This window comes from Podarcis vaucheri (assembly GCF_965113315.1).
Source record: "Podarcis vaucheri genome assembly, chromosome: W".
Taxonomy (NCBI): domain Eukaryota; kingdom Metazoa; phylum Chordata; class Lepidosauria; order Squamata; family Lacertidae; genus Podarcis; species Podarcis vaucheri.
This window is the reverse complement of record NC_138757.1, coordinates 13,057,514-13,077,668: the sequence shown is the minus strand read 5'-3', so window position 1 is coordinate 13,077,668 and position 20,155 is coordinate 13,057,514. Positions and strand designations below refer to the sequence as shown.

Below are 20,155 nucleotides of genomic sequence, written 5' to 3'. Positions count from 1 at the left end.
GAGAAATGTGTATACTGCCTTTCTCCTGGGTTTTTATATCTCCATGTGTCAATCAGAAGGTGTCTGGGAGTCTACCTTTTTTTGATTTTCTTTCTCTCTGTGTCCTATCTAATTCTATTGATGTAACGCCATTTAGGTCTCCCATCAAAATAATTTCCTCTTCTATAAATTCCAGTAAATTAGCTTCTACTTTTCTGAAAATTCTGTTTTGTTACCTGTCAGGGAACTGCCATCGGAGGGACAGGTGGTGGAAGGGCTCACGGAGGTTGGGAGAGACCCAGCAGCTGAAGCAGGAACCAGCAGGGGGAGAGGTGGGTCTCTGAGGGAAAGCGAGCAAGAGGGAGGGCTCAGGGAAACGTCCAGCGAGAACAGTGGGGAGGTTTCTGGACCTCCCATAGGGAGACCCACTCCTCGCCGGAAACTGTCACGCCGCGAGTCCAGAAGACGTGTTTCCGTTAAGGAGCTTTTATGTTGGAAGCGATTCCGAAAGCAACCACTGTCGGAATCTGCCAGTGACTAGAGGAGCCATGTCTGAGGGGCTCCATCACAGACAGAGGTTTGTGGACTTGAACAAACTCTGAGGGACTACGATTTTACACACAAGCAGCTCATCATCCCTTCACATTACCATTCAGTGGGTGAACTCCTACTATAATTAAATGTTCTTTACCTTTTGTTATTTTTACCCCTAATAATCTACCCTCATCATCCTTGAATATTTTTTTTTTGCGTCTAGTTTAGGGTTTACATAGATCACAATTCCCCTTTTCTTTTTTACATCTGAGGATATAAATTCTTGACCCAATCTCTTGTTTTCTAAAACCCTTCTATGATTTCTAGTCACATGGGTCTCCTGCAAACATATGATATCCCATTGTCCTTTCCTCAATACATATTCTATTCTATTTCTCTTTCTCTAATCATTTAAACCGTTAACATTCCAAGATATAATTTTTAAATTCATTAATCTTTATTTGTTATCTACAATGGTTTCATTGAGTAAATAAGAAAAAGAAAAGAAAAGCTTAGAAGTTTGTGGATTTTGATATTATGTTTTTTCCAGTCTCTCCCCCCCTCTTAATACCCGCTTGTCTTTCTATACTTCTTGTGGTGTCTGCATTGTTTCTTCTCGCTCCAACGTTGAATCCCCAGTTAGTTCCTTTTTCTACTTCCTCCAGAATTTTCCCAACTCGTCCACTGATCTAAAAGTTTTTCTTCTGTCCTTGTATGTAAAGGTGATACCATCAGGAAATTCCCACCGGAATCTAAAAGAATTCTTCTTGAGTGCTTCTGTTACTGTCTTATAGTTCTGCCTTTTCTTCAAAATTCTTTTTGGGATTTCCTTAAATATTTTGATAGGTCTGTCATCTATTATTAGCTTCACTTGTCCCTTTTGATGTAATATTTTGTCCTTTAAAAGTCTTGAGTTGAAAAAAATTAAGCAATCTCCTGGCCCTTTATAAGTGGTCCGATCTTTCTGATTTGATCCTGAAAATTTTATCAATACGCAGTAGCATCTCTTCTACTTCTACTCCCAACCAGTTTGCAATCTCCTGTGATAATTTCTCTTGAATTTGCTCATTGTGAGTTTGTGGGATGCCTCGAAGGTGGAGAACCATCTCCTTCTGATGCATCTCCAACAACGATATGTCATCGAGTATCTCTTCATGGGCTCTCTTTAAGTCGCTTATTTCTTCCTTCATTGAGTCTTGTGATTTTTTAATGTCCTTATTTTCATTTTGCAATTTCCTCATCATTTCCTCTTATTTGGTGGTTTTGCTCTTGAGTTCTTGTACAGATTTATCCAGTTCTTTATTTTTAAGTGAGAAGTCACTTATTTGTGTTGTTAAGTCTATTATTAGCTTTGAGTTTTGTTTTGTAGGATGTTGCCAGCTAATATGTCCAGCTTATCATTCAAGCTCTTTTCCATCCCCATTATAAGATCTTTTATGTTAGTGTTGGGGTCAGTTTCAGCTGTTAATTGCCTTCTTACTTGTAGTCCTGACCCAGATGTCAGTGTAGTTTGGTATTTTTTAGAACCCATATTCGTCTTCTTCCTTTTGGTTCTGATCTAAATGTCTTTACTTCAGCCAAAGAATATTATATTTCTAAATTTTGAAGATGTTCTGTTTATATTTTATGTTTCCGTCCTTTTATTTTATCTGTTGGGATTGAAAGTCAGTTAAGATTCCAGTTGTTTTTCACTATGTCGTTACCAGTTCATCTCAAATGTTTAAATTTTTAGTCAGAATTTTTATATAAATTTAGTTGAATATTTTATTTTATTTATTTTGGAAATTATCAAAAAAATTCCTTCGCAGTACTTAAAATCCATCTTAAGAACTTATTTTCTAGAAGCTGAGTTTGCTATTTCAGATGTCATTTCGTGTGTAGCTAGTTTTCTTTATGGTTGTATTTCAAACCTGTGTCTTTGCAGGTTTTTTTTTAAATTGTGGGAGTAATTTTATTTTCCAATTTACTTGTGAGGTGGTCCTTCTGATTTTGTTCCTCTAGCCTCTCTTTGTTGCAGTTACTGTTTCCGCCACTATTCTTCTTCCGTCTTTTTTCCCTTCTGAGGGCGATGACTCATGCTTCCCCCCAGCGCCATTTTCGTCATCTGCTTTCTTCCCTATTCTTGTCTTTTTCTTCCTTCTTTCTCTCCCGTCATATATCTCTTCTTCTTCCCTTTCACTTCTTTATCTTTATCTTCCCACTGTTCTCTGGTCTTCAAATCTTTTCTACTCCTTCTCTTCTCCACTGTATCCTCCACGTTCCTCCCCCTCCTACTCCCCCCCACTAACCACTCTGTTTTGCGCTGATCTCCTTCTCTATGGCTGCTGCTTTGCTGTCACCGCTGCTGCTTGCTGTTTCAGCTCCTTGTCTCTCTCAACAGTGCATCCCCCTGTAGAAGCAGGTACTCGGTATGTCTCAGTTTTTATTTTCTGCCTCTTTACAAGGCTTATTTTCCACAACTTGCTACGTCTCAGAACACTGAAGCTCCTCTCTCAGTTTACTTTACTGTCCTTTATAATCTTAAGTTAGTCCGTACTCCTTTTATTTTAAACCAACGTTGTTACTTTCTTCCTTCAGGAGTACTCTTGATTTTACAGTTTTAGTTTGGAGCAGCCTGGTGCTTTCTCATTCGGGTCTAAAGGGTGTCTCATGGTCAGGTGTGTGATCTTTCCGCACTGAGGTTCTTCCACCTTCCTTCTACTTTTTGTGCTGGAATGGCAGAAAACCCCTTTATGCGCTGCTTGTTACGATATAGAAGCAATGCAGCTTCGAGCTGCTGCTAGCTTGAAAACATCACATGATGTTGGGACTGTCCGTGGGAAACAGAGGGCACGGGAATTAGCTCAGAGTGTAATATGAGCTGTACAGGAAGTGTTTGTGTCTCTCGACTGCTGGAGCTTGAAGAGAGCAGTCATGTTTTTTGTAACGCTGCAACGACAGAAATAAAGGCATGAAAATACGTTTTCTGTCTATCTCTTTCCCCTGCCCGGGGGGGGGCAGGAAAGAGGGGTGTGTTCTTCTCACGCTGAGAAGAATCGCCTATTGCAACCTCTGCCTGGATCTTGCCGGGAAAGCAGACAGGGAGGTCACCAGGAGACCAAGCTGGGTGCCTGGGAGAGTTGCCAGTTTCGAATTCCTAAGGCTTGATTTCCGACACTGCTTGCATCTATTTTCTTCAGTCTGGAATCTCCTCTCAGACCTCTTCAGGGTTCGCATCGCCCTCGCTTCCCCGTCCTTTTAGCCCATACCTGTGACTGGGAGCACTCTTACTGCAGCAGAGTGCTTTCCCTGACCCGTCGCTGAGCGCACCACACCAGGAAGTCTTCTTGCTTCCATTTTTGTGCCAATAATATTCTTGCTGCCGTCACTGCATATAAAAACTGTAGAGTTTGGTGATTATAGGGTTAACTTATAGAGTTTGGTGCTTCGTGTCTGAGGGAGGGTTTTTTCTATAAGAAGTCAGCCAGGATGTCACGTCCCAGTTTCTTTGTTCTGTGATTCTAGTTTCATTTTCAGTCAGAGCTGAGTCGGAGTGTGTTTGCTGTGGCAACCGTGCAGGACACCTGCAAAGGCCCCAGCCAGGGGGACAGTCGGGGGGAGAGCGTTGCTATGGCAATTCTTGAGGAAGCTCAGCAACAAGACACTGTCTCCATTGTGATTGACAGTGGAGCGACGCATTGCCTCGTTTCCTTTTCTGGCCTTCTTCGAAACTGCAAGGAAGTAAAAACTGGTTGCTATGTCTCCCTAGCAGATGGAAGTAAACGGCTGCTCACGCAGACTGGAATGCTTTATTGTTCTTTTCTTGATCATGAAGTTCAGGCCTATGTTGTTCCAGAGATAGCAAATTGCCTGTTAAGTGTGTCTGCTTTAGTAGCAGATGGCTTCTGTATATCTTTTGCAAATAACATGTTCTTTTTCCAGGGATGGTAAGGAACTGTATACTGTGGAATGCAAGGACAGATTATTTACTGTACAGGTGCCAGTTGTTACTGATGATGCCACTGAGGAAGCTAGGGTTCAGTACTCTTTCTGAAGCGTGCAGAGAGCTAGAGTTCTATGCTTGTTTGGTACAAGAGCTCTGTGGAGTGAATAGTTTGCCCGTCACAGTTTTTAAAGACAACCAACCGTGCCTAAAATTGGCTGAGACGGGGCAATTCAAGGCCAGGACCAAACACCTAGACATTCGCTTTCAGAACGTGTGTCAGAGTGTTCACAAGGGATTGGTTGCACTGAAGTACTGTCCCTCAGCTAAGAACCCCGCTGATGGTTTCACGAAACCACTGACCTTCCAGAGACATGGAGAGTTCTGCAAAGGTCTGGGTTTGGGTTAACAATGGGTATGTGTTTCCCCTCAGACGCAAAGCAAGATGGGGTGTAGAGTTTGGTGATTATAGGGTTAACTTATAGAGTTTGGTGCTTCGTGTCTGAGGGAGGGTTTTTTCTATACGAAGTCAGCCAGGATGTCACGTCCCAGTTTCTTTGTTCTGTGAGTCTAGTTTCGTTTTCAGTCAGAGCTGAGTGGGAGTGTGTTTGAACTATGAGAAGAAAGATGTGTGGTTGAATAAGTTAAAAACTAAAGTCCTTGAGAAAAACTTAACAATGAATGAGAAAGAGAGGTTTCAGAACGAGACAGGTTTAACAGTGGTTAAGAAGGTGAAATACTTGGGGATTAATATGACAGCCAAAAATGGGAATTTATTTAAAGACAATTATGAAAAATGTTGGTTGGATGTTAAAAAGGATTTAGAAATATGGTCAAATCTGAAGCTTTCCTTGTTGGGTCGAATTGCTGCTATAAAGATGACTGCATTGCCAAGAATGCTGCTGCATCGTGTGTGTTGGAGAAGGCCTCTCCCTCCTCAGGCTAATTCCATCCGGCCTAGGGGGCGGGGCCCAGGCTCACCTTCGCCACAGCTTTAAGAGGCCTCATTGAGGCCTGGGACATCGCTGCTGCTGCATCGTGAGTGTTGGAGAAGGCCTCTCCCTCCTCAGGCTAACTCCACCTGGCCTAGGGGGCGGGGCCCAGACTCACCTTCGCCACAGCTTTAAGAGGCCTCATTGACGCACTGGGACATCGCTGCTGCTGCATCGTGAGTGTTGGAGAAGGCCTCTCCCTCCTCAGGCTAATTCCATCCGGCCTAGGGGGCGGGGCCCAGGCTCACCTCCGTAATAGCTTTAAGGACACTGGTGCTGCTGCAGCAAATGTTAAAGATGTTTATATATATATTAAGGTGTTTTAAAGGTGTTTTTATTGTTTACTTTGTTGTACCACCGTGAATAGTGGTTTTTATCTATGTATTTTTGTTTTGTTCCGTCTTGTTGTGTTTTGGGGTTGGACATCGAGTGGGGTGGGGATTGGGTTTGTTTGGGCATAATTGTTTTCGGTTGTTTTGTTTTCTATTTTGTAAATGGAGGTTAGTATGAGGCTTGGGATTGCTACCGTGGAGGGGCGAGGGAGGTATGGCGGTGGGGGCAGATGTTATAGGCGAAGGGGATCGAGATACGGATATGCTCGTACCCCTTCCAATCTGCGCCTCATCCCGAGAGACGAGTGTAGGGTGAGCAAGGATTACTGGAGGAAGCTCATGAGCTTGCTGCAAGTAGAGGTGGGGTTCTCGACAGCAAGACACCCAGAGACCAATGGGCAAGCGGAAAGGGCAAACAGTATACTTCAACAATACTTACGCTGCTACGTCAGCGAGAGGCAGAATGATTGGGTAGAGAAACTAGCGCTGGCGGAATTTGCGTACAATAACGCTGAACACGTGTCGACGGGAATGAGTCCGTTTATGGCCAATTATGGGTGCCACCCCAGAGCCTTCCCAGGGAGTGAGGAGCAAAGCTGGAGTGTACCCGCGGCGGAGCAGTTCGTGGAAGAAATGGAGGCCCTACACCAGCAACTTAAGATGAACTTAGAGAGTGCCAAGGCGATTTACAAGAAGCAAGCAGACAAGCACCGCAGGGAAGGGGAAACCATACGGGTGGGGGACCGGGTGTGGCTGTCCACTCAAGGGTTACCTTTTAAGGGAGGGTGTAAGAAGTTGCAGCCCCGACGGCTGGGGCCATTTGAGGTAACACAACAGGTAAACCCCGTAGCATTCAAGCTCAAGTTGCCCGACAGTATGAAGATACACCCTGTGTGAGGAGATTTCACCCCTCCCATACACAAGAATCTCCTGATGATCTCCTGATGGTCTCTGCTGACTCTCCAGAGAGGAGGAGGCGTGTCCTGCCTATCTACTTATTCTGCCCAGCAACATATCATTGTGTGTGTGAGTGAGAGACAGTCAGTCAGTGTATTGGAGAAAGTGAGAGTGTTAGAGATTCTAGAGATAAGATTGCTGCTAAGTGCAGCTGCAGACTCTCAGTGTAGCATTGATTTATGCTTAGAATATTCAGCTCTGTATATAGTTTTGTATCATAGTTGTAGTTATAGAATAAAAGGAAGATATTCTACAGAGCTGCTCTCCGAGTGGTTTATACTCTGCAAGACTCTGCAAAACTCTGCTGCGCAACGACTGTATTATTGAGACAGTGAATCCGGTGCTCTCAGCTCTAAGCTGTGAGTCCACAGCACCGTGACCTGTTCCTGTGACAAAGGAGGTCTCTGGCGGTGCTACCCAGCTCGCCTAGCCCAGTCGGGGTTGAGGTGCATGAGTCCAGTCGGTGCACTGGCTCTAGGGCGATGCTGACACTGTGTTCCACAGGTCCTTGCTCTCACCACACAGGGAGGGGCGGGAATTCCCGGGGCAGGAGGTAGGAGTCATCCCACAACCGCAGGTAGAAGAAAGGGAACACCAGAGCTCGGCCACGGAAATAATTGATTCGAGGTGGCGAGGTCGTCAGGTGGAGTACTTGGTGGCTTGGGAAGGGGAGCCCAGGTCAGAAAACACGTGGGTTCCCGCGGAAGCCGTCGATGACAGGTATATGGTGGAAGTATTCCATCGCCGGTTCCCAGACAAGCCTAAACCCTTAGAGAGATTCTGGGAGGAACAATTTGGAACCACAGATGACGAAGAGAGTTTCGAGGGGTTTTCAGAATCCGAGGAAGAATTGGACTGGGAGGGTCATCCCGTGGGTGGGAACCAAAGCAGGTGGACAGAGGCTTTCGAATCCACTGAGGAGGGTGACGGTTCCTTCAGGGGTTTCCCCGTCTCTTCGGCCAAGGAAGAGAGAGAAATCACTTCCACAGGTCGAGCGGGGGTTGGGGGGGTCCTGGAGGGGAGGTGGATGTCAGGAAACTGACATCAGAGCAACAGGCGAAGGAGAGGCTCTCTGATTCTGCAGGGGAAGGAACAAGCACTAGGGGAAGGAAATCAGCGTAACACCAAGGAGCCAGGAGAGCAAATGGGAGAAGAGGTGGAAGGGCTCCGGGATTCTTCCTTGGAAGTCAGTGAGGAGAGCCCTGGTCCTCCACTACCCATGCCCTCCTTGCGCAGGAGACTCCCGCGCAATGAGAGGCGGAGACGATTGGGAGTCAAACAACTCTTATGCTGGCAACAGTTTAAGAAACGCCCACAGACAGACTCTGCGAGCGACTGAGGCAGCCACGCTGAGATGGGCTGTGCAGTCAGGACGGTTTAACCCAGGCAGCCAAGCTCCAAAAGGGGACAGTTTACGCACGAGTAACTCCAAACCACCACACAAGTAAAAAATTATCGGCCGATCTCTTTGTTAAATAACGATTATAAATTATTTGCAAGTATATTGGCAAATAGGTTGAAAAAAATATTGAAGGAAATTATACATAAAGATCAAGCAGGTTTTCTTCCTGGCAGACAGATGAAAGATTATATAAGAAATATAATTAATATACTTGACTATCTGACAGCCAGGAACGAAAAACACGCAATGTTAATTTTTGTGGATGCTGAAAAAGCTTTTGATAATATATCTTGGGAATTTATGGTTAAAAATTTGGAATTTATGGATATAGGTCAATTCTTCCTTAATGGAATTAAAGCGATATATTCGGAACAAAAAGCAAAATTGATTGTGAATAATATAGTAACAGAAAATATTGAGATTACTAAAGGCACAAGACTAGGGTGTCCCCTTTCACCATTATTCATATCGGTACTGGAAGTCTTCTTAAGATCATTAAGGAGAAATGAGTTAATAAAGGGCGTGACAGTCAGTCGAAATGAGTATAAGGTGAAAGCCTTTGCTGATGACTTGGTATTAACAATTGAAGAACCATCTACAAGTGTTAAAGAAGCATTAGAGGAGATAGAACAGTTTGGGCAAGTGGCAGGTTTTAAATTGAACAAAAGTAAAACTAAGATAATTGTTAAGAATATGAAACAGGACCTGGTTGATACATTGCAGCAACAAATAGGTATAGAAGTTGTTAAAAAAGTGAAATATTTAGGAATTTGGTTAACTCCTGAAAATATTGAGCTATTTCAAAATAATTATACGCCAATGTGGAAATGTATAAAACTAGCAATAAATGTTGGAAATGTAAAGAAAAAGAAGGAACATTTTATCATATGTGGTGGGAATGTAAAAAGGTGAAATGTTTTTGGGAAATGATATATAACGAGTTGAAAAAAAATGTTGAAATATACATTTACAAAGAAACCAGAAGCATTTCTATTGGGAATGGTGGGAAGTGATATAAATAGAAAAGAATGTAAGCTTTTTTATATGCAGTAACAGCAGCTAGAATACTATTAGCCCAGAAATGGAAGCAAGAATTGCCAACGATTGAAGAATGGAGGATGAAGTTGATGGACTATGCAGAATCAGACAAATTAACAGGAAGGATTCGAAACCTGCGGGACCAGAAATTTACCGAAGACTGGAGTAAATTTACGAACTATATGAAAAGTATTTGTGATGATCAGATGACATTTGTAGGGTTGCAAGAAGTTCTGTGAGGAGTATTGTTGGAAATATTGTAAAAATGGAAAAGGGGAGATGATAAGTTAAGAGAGGTAAAGACAATATAAAATTAAGTAATGCATAAAAAGAGGTTAAGACGGAAGATCATCAGAGGTGCTGATGGAAGTCCAAAAAAAAAGTGTATTTGTAATAATTTGTGCGGTACGTTTTATAATTTGTATGTTAAAATTAATAAAAATGTATTAAAAAGAAAAAAGAAGAAAAGAAGAGCCCCTACCAGAGACTCCAAAGGCGGGCATAGCTGTTGAAGTGGTGCTGGAGCTTCCTAATGGGCACCCAATCGAAATCCAAGCCTTGTTGGACTCTGGGTCTTCTTGCGATTTTTTAAGCAGAGGCTTTGCTCTAGCCCACAAGCTACACCTGTTGCCACTAGACTTCCCTTTGCAAGTTACCACCATTAATGGGCAAGAGCTACTGGGGGGGGATAACGCACCAGACACCCCCGATGAGGATGAGGGTGTCTAGGCACGTGGAAACAATTGCCTTTCATGTACTGGCGGCACCCCCCATTATATTGGGCATGAGCTGGTTGGCACAGCATGACCCAGTGGTGTCGTGGCATCAATTATCCCTCACCTTTGGGTCGGCTCACTGCTTGGAAAATTGCCTGGGAGGGAAGGAACCAAGAATGACTATGGCCACTGCTGTGGGGATGACCCTGGAGGAGAAGGGGGGTGTTCCACCGCAATATGCGGATTTGAAGGAGGTGTTCAGCGAGAGAGAGGCTGACAAGTTGCCCCCCATCCCCAGGCCCTACGACTGCCAAATCAACCTGGTCCCGGGGGCCCAGTTGCCGGTGGGTAAGCTGTATTCCATGTCCGACCAGGAGATGCAAGAATTGAGGCAGTTTATTGACAAGAACTTAAAGAGGGGTTTTATAAGGGAATCGAAGGCCGTAGGGGGGAGCCCAGTATTCTTTGTGGACAAGAAAGCAGCGAATCAAGATCGTTTGGTAGTTGATTATCGCCTCCTAAACAAGGTAACTGAACCCATAGCCTTCCCCATGCCCCGCATGTTTTGACACATGTGAGGCAGGGGAAAATTTTTACCAAGCTGGACCTCAGGGGAGCGTACAATCTGATTAGAGTGAGAGAGGGAGACGAATGGAAGACGAACATGTTCACCCCCCTGGGGGCATTTGAGTATCTCGTCACGCCATTTGGACTGTAATCGGGATCCGCCTGCATTCAGGCAGTTATGCACCACGTGTTGGGCCCCCTGCTGTACAAGAATTGTGTGGCCTTTTTGGATGACGTTTTGATCTTCTCTGAAAATGAAGCACAGCACGTGAAAGACGTGCTAGAGAGATTGAAGAAGCATCAGTTGTGGGTCAAGCTGGAGAAATGCCAATTCCATGCTCGGCAGGTGGAGTTCCTGCGGTACTGACTGTCGGACAAGGGGCTGGCCATGGACCCAGAGAAGGTGAAAGCAGTGCTGGAATGGAAGAGCCCCAAAACAAATAAGGATGTGCAGAGGTTCCTGGGTTTCAGCAACTTCTACCAGAAATTCATCAAGAACTTTGCACACTTGACAGCACCCATAACGGATTGTCTCAGTGGCAAGAAGAAGTTTGCGTGGACCAAGGAAGCGCAGCAGTCCTTTGAAAGGTTAAAAAAGGCCGGGGGGCCGCTAGGGGTGCCTTGGAAGATGGCCGACAATACCATCTCTCCAGCTCACATGAGGTAATTAAGAAGCTGACGATGGAAGTAAATCAGCCTCCCGGGATCTCCCCAGGGGATGGGGAGACACTGCCTCGTTCGCAGTTGCCAATAAATCACCCCTGAGTTCGAAAGAAGGAGGGGGTGAGGGCACTGGACGGAAAGCCCTCGAGTGAGATTCTGGATCTCCCTGATGCTGCTTCTGAGTGCAACCTAGTTGCATTGCTTAAGATAAAATAATTGGATTAAAAGTAAATGCACATGTTTCGAGCGAAGGAAGGATGTTTTATCTGCTAATTAAATCTACCGCTAAGAAGTCAAGAGTGATGGGATGGATTGAACAGAAGATTACAGCAAAGAATCACAACTATGTCAGTATGTTGAAACGGAACGGAAGAGCGGGAACTTCTTTCTTTTTCAATATGTTTACCTAACAACTCCTCCCCTAGAAGAACCGTCACATGATTGATTGATTGATAGCAAGTGAAACTGGAAAATAAACTATGTGGAAACCAAAATATTAACTAAAGGCTTTGTTTTGTGGACAATCTGGAAAGAGAAAGGCAGCTGCGCAGTTACTACGGGGATCCGCCATTATGAGACAGACTTTGTTGCGAGATTTACAGTCAAAGGGGGAGTAGAGCCATCGTTTTGCTTTCATGTGTGGATTATAGATATGAATGGGCAAAACTCCCCTGGAAAGATTGATTTATGGTGCAACTGGTCTGGGAAAATTAAGGAGCAGAAGCTAAGACTGTATTTCATCGGCGGCTGGAATAAGACTTTTGGATCAGCGTGAGACGAATTACGGGAGAGCATTACAAAGTTCACACAGAAACATAAATAATGTTTGATTCAACTTGCCTGTGGAAATACTCGGAGGTTGTTAAGAAGAAAAAGGATAACAACAAAGAGATGGGAAGATGGGACTTGTGAACATCAAAGCAGCAGAAATATGAGATGATTGGACTCTTTCTGAACTCAAAGCATGGGTACCCCCAACAAAAATTTAAAACTCGGCTAAATATTTGGAATTTATTGTGTATTGATATAATTTGGAATTAATGTGATATGATTGGTTTGTTAAATGGAAATTTAATAAAAATTATCTTAAAAAAAGAAAAAAGAAAGGTTAAAAAAGGCCTTCACCTCTGTGGAGCAGCTCCTGCACGTGGATCCTGGGAAGCCACTGAGAGTGGAGACTGACGCTTCAGACTGTGCCACCGGAGCAGTATTGTTGCAACAATGACCAGGGGAGGACTGGAGGCCTTGTGCATTTTTCTCCAGGAAACTGAGCAAGTCAGAGTGTGATGGCCTGGGAATCGGATTCAGAGGCTGAACTGGAGGAATCCCAGCCTGCACAGGAGTCCCTGTCTCCAGCACCAGCTGAGCCGGGACTGGGGCTTGAACCTGAAGGGCCCTCACCTGTGCCGGATCCTCAGGAGCAGACACCAGCTGAATTTGCTCTGGCTCCAGAGGTGATCGAGGACCCATTGCCTGCAGGTGCTCCACTCTCAGCCCCGTCAGGAGAAGGTGAGGTTGCCTCTGGGTCCAGTAACCCTCCAGCCTCTCCTCTGCTGCAGAGGCTCAGGGCAGAGAGGCAGAGGGAACTAAGTTCTTGCAGGAGGAGTGTTCGCCTCCAGGCCAGGAGAGGCGAGACACCTGTGGACTGGGACCGCCCTATGCCTCGGGGCAGATAAAAGCCGGCCAGTCCCAGTCCCAAGTTGCGGGAGCAACATTGTTGGTAACCTGATCCTGCCAGCACCTTGTCCTGCTCTTCTGCCAGAGTTCCTGACCACACCCGACTCCTTGCCTTGGACCCCGCTTCAGCCTTGACGGACAGCCTCCATACCACACCTTTGACCTTGGACTGGACTCAGACCACGCTGCACGGTAACCCCCCGGGACCAGCACACAGAGCAAAATTACACTGTTTATGACAAAGAATTGCTGGCCATTTATGTGGCCTTTAGGCAGTGGAGGCACTTTTTGAATGGGGCGCAGCACCAGATTCAGGTCCGGACAGACCACAAGAACCTGGAATACTGGCGAACAGTGCTCGTGCTCAACCAGAGACAGGTCCGGTGGTCGCAGACGTTCTCTCAGTATCACTTTGAGATACAATATGCTCCTGGGAGGGAAAATGTGAGGGTGGACACACTTTCCAGGAAACCTGAGTACATGGAAGGGGAAGGACGACCTGTGGCCAGGCACATGTTCCCAGAAGACCAATGGTCATGTGGGGGAGCACTGGTAGGGGAGCAAGAACTGGTTGGGCTCACCAGACACAATGAGTTTGCTCAGACTAAAATCAGGGAGCTCAGAGATGGAAAAGGGGAAGATGGGGGTTTTGAGGGAAAAGGAGGGCTCTTGTACTACAAAGGGGCACTGTATGCTCCGGGAGAGACATTGAGGGCCAAAATACTTAGGCAGCTCCATGACAACCCCAAAGCCGGGCATTTTGGGCAGCATAAGACCATGCTACTAGTCACCAGACAGTTCTGGTGGCCCAAGGTAAGGGAGGATGTACGAGAATATGTCCGAGGGTGAGACAGGTGCCAGAGGGCCAAAGGGGAAAGAACCATACCAGCGGGGTTACTGGAACCCTTACCGACACCGGAGAGGCCCTGGGAGGTGGTGTCCATTGATTTTATGACAGATCTGCCCAAGTCAAGGGGAAAGACAGCAGTAATGGTGGTGGTCGATCTACTGACCAAAATGTGTCACTTCGTGGCCTGCTCCCATTCGGTGTCAGCAGAGGAGACAGCCAGGCTGTTTGTGGACCACATTTTTAGGCTGCATGGGACGCCATTGAGGGTTGTATCCGATCGAGGAAGACAATTTACCTCGCAGTTCTGGCGTAAACTCATGAGCCTGCTGCAGGTAGAGGTGAGCTTCTCGATGGCAAGGCACCCAGAAACCAACGGACAGGCTGAAAGAGCGAACGGAATATTGCAGCAGTACTTACGCTGTTACGTCAGTGAGAGGCAGAACAATTGGGTAGAGAAATTGGTGCTAGCTGAGTTTGCGTATAACAACGCTGAACACGTGTCCACGGGAATGAGCCCCTTCATGGCCAACTACGGGTGCCACCCCAGGGCATGGAGAGGAGGAATGGAGTGTGCCAGCGGTGGAGCAATTTGCGTGGCAAGTCCCCTCCCCCATGTGAAATTAAGACACTGGGCACATTATATAAGGTTAATGGGCATAAAAGGCCACAACCTTATTGATTACAAAATTGAAAGGTATTGGCCTTAGGCATTGGCTCCTATCGACTACCCGGCATGGAGACCGGGAAGGGTTATCCACAAGCCGTGGGAGTCCTGTTGAAGTACGCCAACTAGGATCCCACGGGTGTCACCGCTTGGGGGCGTGCCGGAGGCCCTTACCTCCCTAGGTTTCGGACAAGGCAACGCCCCCCGGAGTCCTCTACCGGACTACCCTTTCCTTGGGGGAAGGTGATGGCGCTTCCTTCCCCCCATTCATTTGCATAACAATGAACACCTGCCAATGCCTAACCGCCACTCGAGCAAAGCTCACCGCCAATACCTTCAAACCTGTAACCAACTCCTAATCCCTGCTATGATGTCCCCCAGCCAAATATCGTTTCCAGCATCTGATAGATGCATGCCATCCCATCTGTAGAGGGCCTCGTTGCTGTACTGAATGCCAGGGTGGCCGATGACACACCCGCCCAGCGCCGCCACTCTACGCTCCACAGCCCGCTCCAGGACCTTTCTTGCTTTATTGATTCCAACCGGGCTCACACAATCCCTCCATGTCCTCCTCTCAAGCAACGAGGACCACAAGATAGTAATGTTTGGGTAAACCGCCATCAGATCAGCAAAATCGTCAAAAATGTTCCATCTCAAGTCAATAGCTTTGCGGTACGCCAGGTCGTTTCCCCCCAACTGGATAACCAGGGCATCAGGTGGGCCCTCGGAAGCAGCTCTCGCCATCACAGCTGGCTTGAATTCGCTCCAGCGCATCCCTCTTCGCGCTATCCACGCCAGCTCCACATTTGCAGGCAAGCTCAAGTTTAGTCCCAACCCGGTACTCATGGCACGATTCTTGGCCCAATGCATGATGCTGTGGCCCACCAACCAAATGCGCACCCTCTTGTATTCTGAAAAGCAAACAGACAGAAAAACCAAGGTCAGGGGAACCATCACTAGTCATAGATTCTTTCTCACATAAGCCTTGTATGCATTAGATTTCCACCGTCCTAAGTCCTTTATCCTCTCTGCAGAGAGCCCAAGGTGCACTGCAGTGGTAGCTGCCCCGATCCGGAAGGAGTGAGCCGCGAATTCAGCCGTGGGCAGTCCGCATGCTGCCAACGCCATGCGCATCTCCCGCGTAAACTGATGTCTGGCCAGGAGCGATCCATTTGGGTGAATAAACAAGGGGCCGGGGCTATTGGGTCTTAAGTAGAGGAAACGCCTCGTATCCCTAACCGGACAGGGACCACTAGCTTGTGCGGCAGGTAACCGAAGGAGGACCCCCCTACCCTGTTGGTCCGTCTTAGAGCTCTGTACTTGAACTATTAGGTCAGTCCCTGATAGGGTCAGATCACTTAAGAGGATGCCCCTCTGGCAGTGGGCAACCCCTCCCTCGCAGACTACCTCACCTATGCGCAGGGCACCAAAGAAGGCTATGGAATAAGTGGCAGAGAATAGGTGAGCTTCATATTTTGACCAGCATATTTCTCGTAATTTTTTGTGTATCTGGGTCAGAATATCATACGTTATGGGCCTCCTCTTGTCAGAGCTGGGGGGCTGTAGCCGGCGCCAACCCTCTAAAGTCTTACGCACGATAAATTCCGCGCACGGGTCGGTGGCAAAAAAGGCTTTACAAAAATAGGAAATCCCGGCGGACTGAATATTGAGAGTCTTCGGTGCCCTGCCCAGCTCCTTCAGATGGGTTAAGTAGCGGAGGACCTCCCTCGTTGAGGGAATGGAATTCTGCCTTGTGCTGGGCATTCTGCTGCGAAACTTTAAAAAGTCAGCCCAAGTCTTCTTGTATGATCTCATTGTGGAAGGGGCAACTGCACCGAATACTCCCTTCATCACTTCCTGCTCCCAAGGCTCCAGAGATGCTCCGGGAAAGGCATTGATGATTGTTCCACATCCAGTGCTAATGAGCGGAAGCGCTCCATCTGAAAATGAGACAGAGCATCCGCGATATCATTATTAATGCCAGGCACGAATTTGGCTGAAAAATATATATTCTGTTCCAAACACAGGAGGACGAAGGACCGTAACAAGTTTCCTACCCTGGTGGAGCGCGCAGACTGTCTAGAAAGAACCGCTACTACTGCCTGGTTATCCGTGTTGAAACAAACCCTATGATTGCGGAACTGCTCTGCCCAAAGATGCACTGCTACCACGATAGGGAAAAATTCCAAGAATGTAAGGTCCCGAGTAATGGGCTGGCCCTGCCAGTCTGCAGGCCACTTTTGGGCAAACCACTGGCCCCTGAAATAAACTCCAAACCCTAATGAACCTGCTGCATCTGACTGAACTTGGAAATCAGCGTCGAGTGCCATGGAATCCTGCCACAAGGATATACCGTTGTACTTGTCGAGGAATTGTAACCAAACTCCGAGATCCGCCTTGACTTCTTTGGAGAGGCGCACCCTATGCTGTGGTGCCCTGAGACCTGCAGCCAATCTGGCCAGGCGGCCGCAAAAGGAGTGCCCCGGTGCCACTACCCTACAGGCGAAATTTAGGTGGCCTAGCAGGGATTGGATTTGCCTTAGGGTAACCTTCCTTAGGGGCAGCAGCTGTTGTATCAGTGCTTTCAGGGCGATGAGTTTATTCTCGGGCAACCTAGACGTCTGGGCCACAGTGTCTAACTCAATGCCCAGATAGACCATGGAGGTGGCTGGACCCTCCGTTTTTTCGGCGGCTAGTGGCACCCCCAGCTCCCCGGCCAGGGCTGTGAAAGCCTCCAAGAGGGCGGAGCATCGTTGCCTGTTATCTGCCACCAAAATAAAATCATCCAGGTAATTCGACACGCCCGAAGACCGTCCTAAAGCGTAAGGCCCAATTGAGAAACGTACTGAAAGACTCAAAGGCTGAGCAAGCTACGGAGCAGCCCATAGGCATTGCTTTATCAATGAAATACGCCCCCTCAAATCTGAAGGCCAACCAGCGAAAGTCGTCTGGATGGACAGGTGAAAGGCGGAACGCCGACTCGATATCGCATTTGGCAAGAAGTGCCCCTTGCCCAAATCTGCGGATCATCTTAACCGCCTGGTCGAAGGAGGCGTATTTCACCGTGCAAAGCTCCTGAGGAATCGCGTTATTGACTGAGCCTCTTCTGGGATAAGAGAGGTTGTGTATCATGCGGAATTCGCCCGGGGTCTTCTTTGGAACGATACCCAGGGGGGATAGATGAAGTCCTTCGAAGGGAGGGTTGGGAAAGGGGCCCGCTACTCTACCCGCCCAAATTTCTTTCTCTATCTTTTTCCTAGCTATCTCTGGCCTTTCCCTCTGGATCCCTGGTATTAGGCGGGAAAGCTACGGGGATCCTGAAACCCATAGAGAACCCCTCCCAAAGGTATTGAGCTGCTGTCCGATCGGGGTATTGAGCAAGCATAACTTTGAGTGGCTGAAGACGAATAGGAGAGGAGGCCATACCAAGATGCAAGTTACTGACGGCTACTGGGTCCCTGTTGGGCAGAACCGGGGGCACCCCTGTTGCTGTTGTGGAAGAACCCCCTGCCACCTCGAAAGGGCTGTTGTTTGTTCTTGAAGCACGCCGAGGCGGGATGGTTCCCCCAGCACTGCTCACATTCATGCAGATACTTACAGGAGGGACGAGAGCACCCGCCCTTATTGAACTCCCAGCACAGGAGCCGCCGTTTTGTCTCTGTCTTACCCGCCTTCGCTGGTTCCAGGTTTTTCTTTTCAATGTAGGGATTAACTTCCTCGCCCCAGTAGTTAGGATCCCTCAAGTCCCATCGTGTGGAAGGCAGGAGGGAAGCATTTCTACGGAAATTCTCATCATATGTTAAAGCTGCATTTTCCCCTGCAAGTGTGTGGGCCCTCCTTACATGAGCCAAATATGCGACCAAATCCATGGAGCGACGTGGATAAGCAGCGCAAACAACTCCCATAAAAACCTGGTACCCGTCCAACCAATTCTCGAAGGTGCGCTCCGCCCTAGGCGTCCTGTACCTCCGCTTACCAAAGGAGCGCCTCTTTTCCCCTTTCCCCGTTAGTTTAGTGGGGGGGAGAAGAGTAAACATGTCAACGTAGTCCCCATTGAGGATCTTATTCCACTTCCTCTGGGACAAATGGTTACCCAATATGAAATCAGTGGACTGGTTGGTGGCAACCTTTACGTCTTCGACCCCATCTTTCCATTCTAGCACTCCATTGAAAGTCTTACCGTGGGAATTAGCCCTCCTTTCGTGCGCCCAGAGTGGAATCCCGTGAGTCCCTTCACCAAAACCCCAGTAACCATCCATTGGAGCCTCACCATCAGAATCCGAGGATGACGTACCTGACTCGTCCTCTGTCTCGGACTGCTTACTTCTTTTCTTCTTTGCTGACGTGTGCTTCTTCTTAGATTTTCTTTTCCCCCCTTGCTTCTCAACGTTGGCTGGGTTCGCCCCTGCAGCTGGCTGGGCACTCTGGGGGTCCACCTGCTCCTCCTCCTCGCCGGAGCCCGCACTGTCCTCTGTAGAGCTGTGCTGGGGCTGCTGTTCCTGAAAGGCACTAGGAATATCTACAACCTGTGATAAGGCATTGCTGTTAGCACCTTTTGCAGAAGCCTTCTCCCTGGCGGGACCTTTAGCAGGTGCTTTACCTTTTCCGATATTTTGATTGGCCCTCTTAGCGATGGCTGCCTGGGCCCGGATATTGGGGTGACCTAGGTTTGCAGTCTCTGACTGGGTGCTGCTCCCCGCAATGGCTGGGATGTCCTGCTGCCTCAGCCCTTGATATCTAGGAGGGGTGTCGGGTATTACTTCCTGTGATGGCTCCGGAGCTGGAAGCGCTGGGGGCCCCCTTGGCCTACACTGCCTGTAAAATGTTTCAAAGGCCATGAAAAATTGGGCGAAGGCTTGAGGGTCACAGGGCATGGCCGGTACCTGTGCTCCCCCATTGCCTGCGGGAGGTGGCAGCTGATTGGTGGAAGTGGAAGCCTGCTGGTCGCCACCGGACGCCATTTCTATTCTGAAACGCCCACGGTAACTGCAGAAACAATTAGCCTACTAGTTCAGTGCTGACCAGCCTGAGCGGAACTGTGCACTATCCAAAGCCTCCGGATCACCCACACGGCCTAAAGCTGCACACAGTTCAGTATTATTGACACTGGCTACCTCCCACTTAAATCAAGAAAGTCTAGTTGCGCCTAGTTCAGTATTATCGGCACTGGCTTCGTTGCACTTTAAACTGGAGAAGCTAGCTGCACCTAGTTCAGTATTATCAACACTGTCTCAGCTGTCACTTTAATCCAGCGAAACCCTAGTTCAGTATCAACAACACTGGCTTAACTCTACTTAAATTCAGGCAAGCTAGCAGCCACCTAGTTCAGAATTATCGCACTTAAATACTGAATCCTAGTTATTCATTAATTATTATATATATTTATTTATATTTATTTATTATTTTATTTTATTTTATCCTTTTTATTTTTTATTTTATTTATTTATTATTATTATTATTATTTTAATATATATATTTATTAATATTTATTTATTCTTTATTTTAACTCAAGGCAGTGGAAGATATTAGCAAAGAGTTTCTTATGCCCTAGGCACTGAGCCCTGCAGGAGATTGCAGGCACTCAGCACTTTAGACAAGCAAGACTGAAGGATTTTAAGCACTAAGCACTTTGGCCCCAATACAATAATCACCGTGTAAAATAAATGATAACTGTAAAATAAAAGCAATAAATGAAGCAGCCGTCTGTTAAACTGCCAAAATCAAACCCAGCCTGCTTTATATGCAAAGAATAAGCTACGTGGACTGAATGCAAATAGCTCAGCAAACCTCTAAAATCTGCCAGGTAGAACACAAACACTGCTTGCCTGGTCACTAAGGGTGGGAGCTAACTGTACTGCTAAA

General features: G+C 47.1%; 1 protein-coding gene across 1 annotated transcript; it reads right to left on the bottom strand.

Annotated features, from left to right (window-relative positions):
- Positions 1-14,268: 14,268 nt before the first annotated feature.
- On the bottom strand, positions 14,269-17,076 carry LOC309523237 (uncharacterized protein). Its single transcript, XM_082207030.1, has 2 exons — positions 15,586-17,076; positions 14,269-15,204 (listed from the first exon to the last, which is right to left on the bottom strand). The coding sequence occupies exons 1-2, from the start codon at positions 16,142-16,144 to the stop codon at positions 14,630-14,632; spliced, it is 1,134 nt and encodes a 377-aa protein (XP_082063156.1). The 5' UTR covers positions 16,145-17,076; the 3' UTR covers positions 14,269-14,629.
- Positions 17,077-20,155: the final 3,079 nt, after the last annotated feature.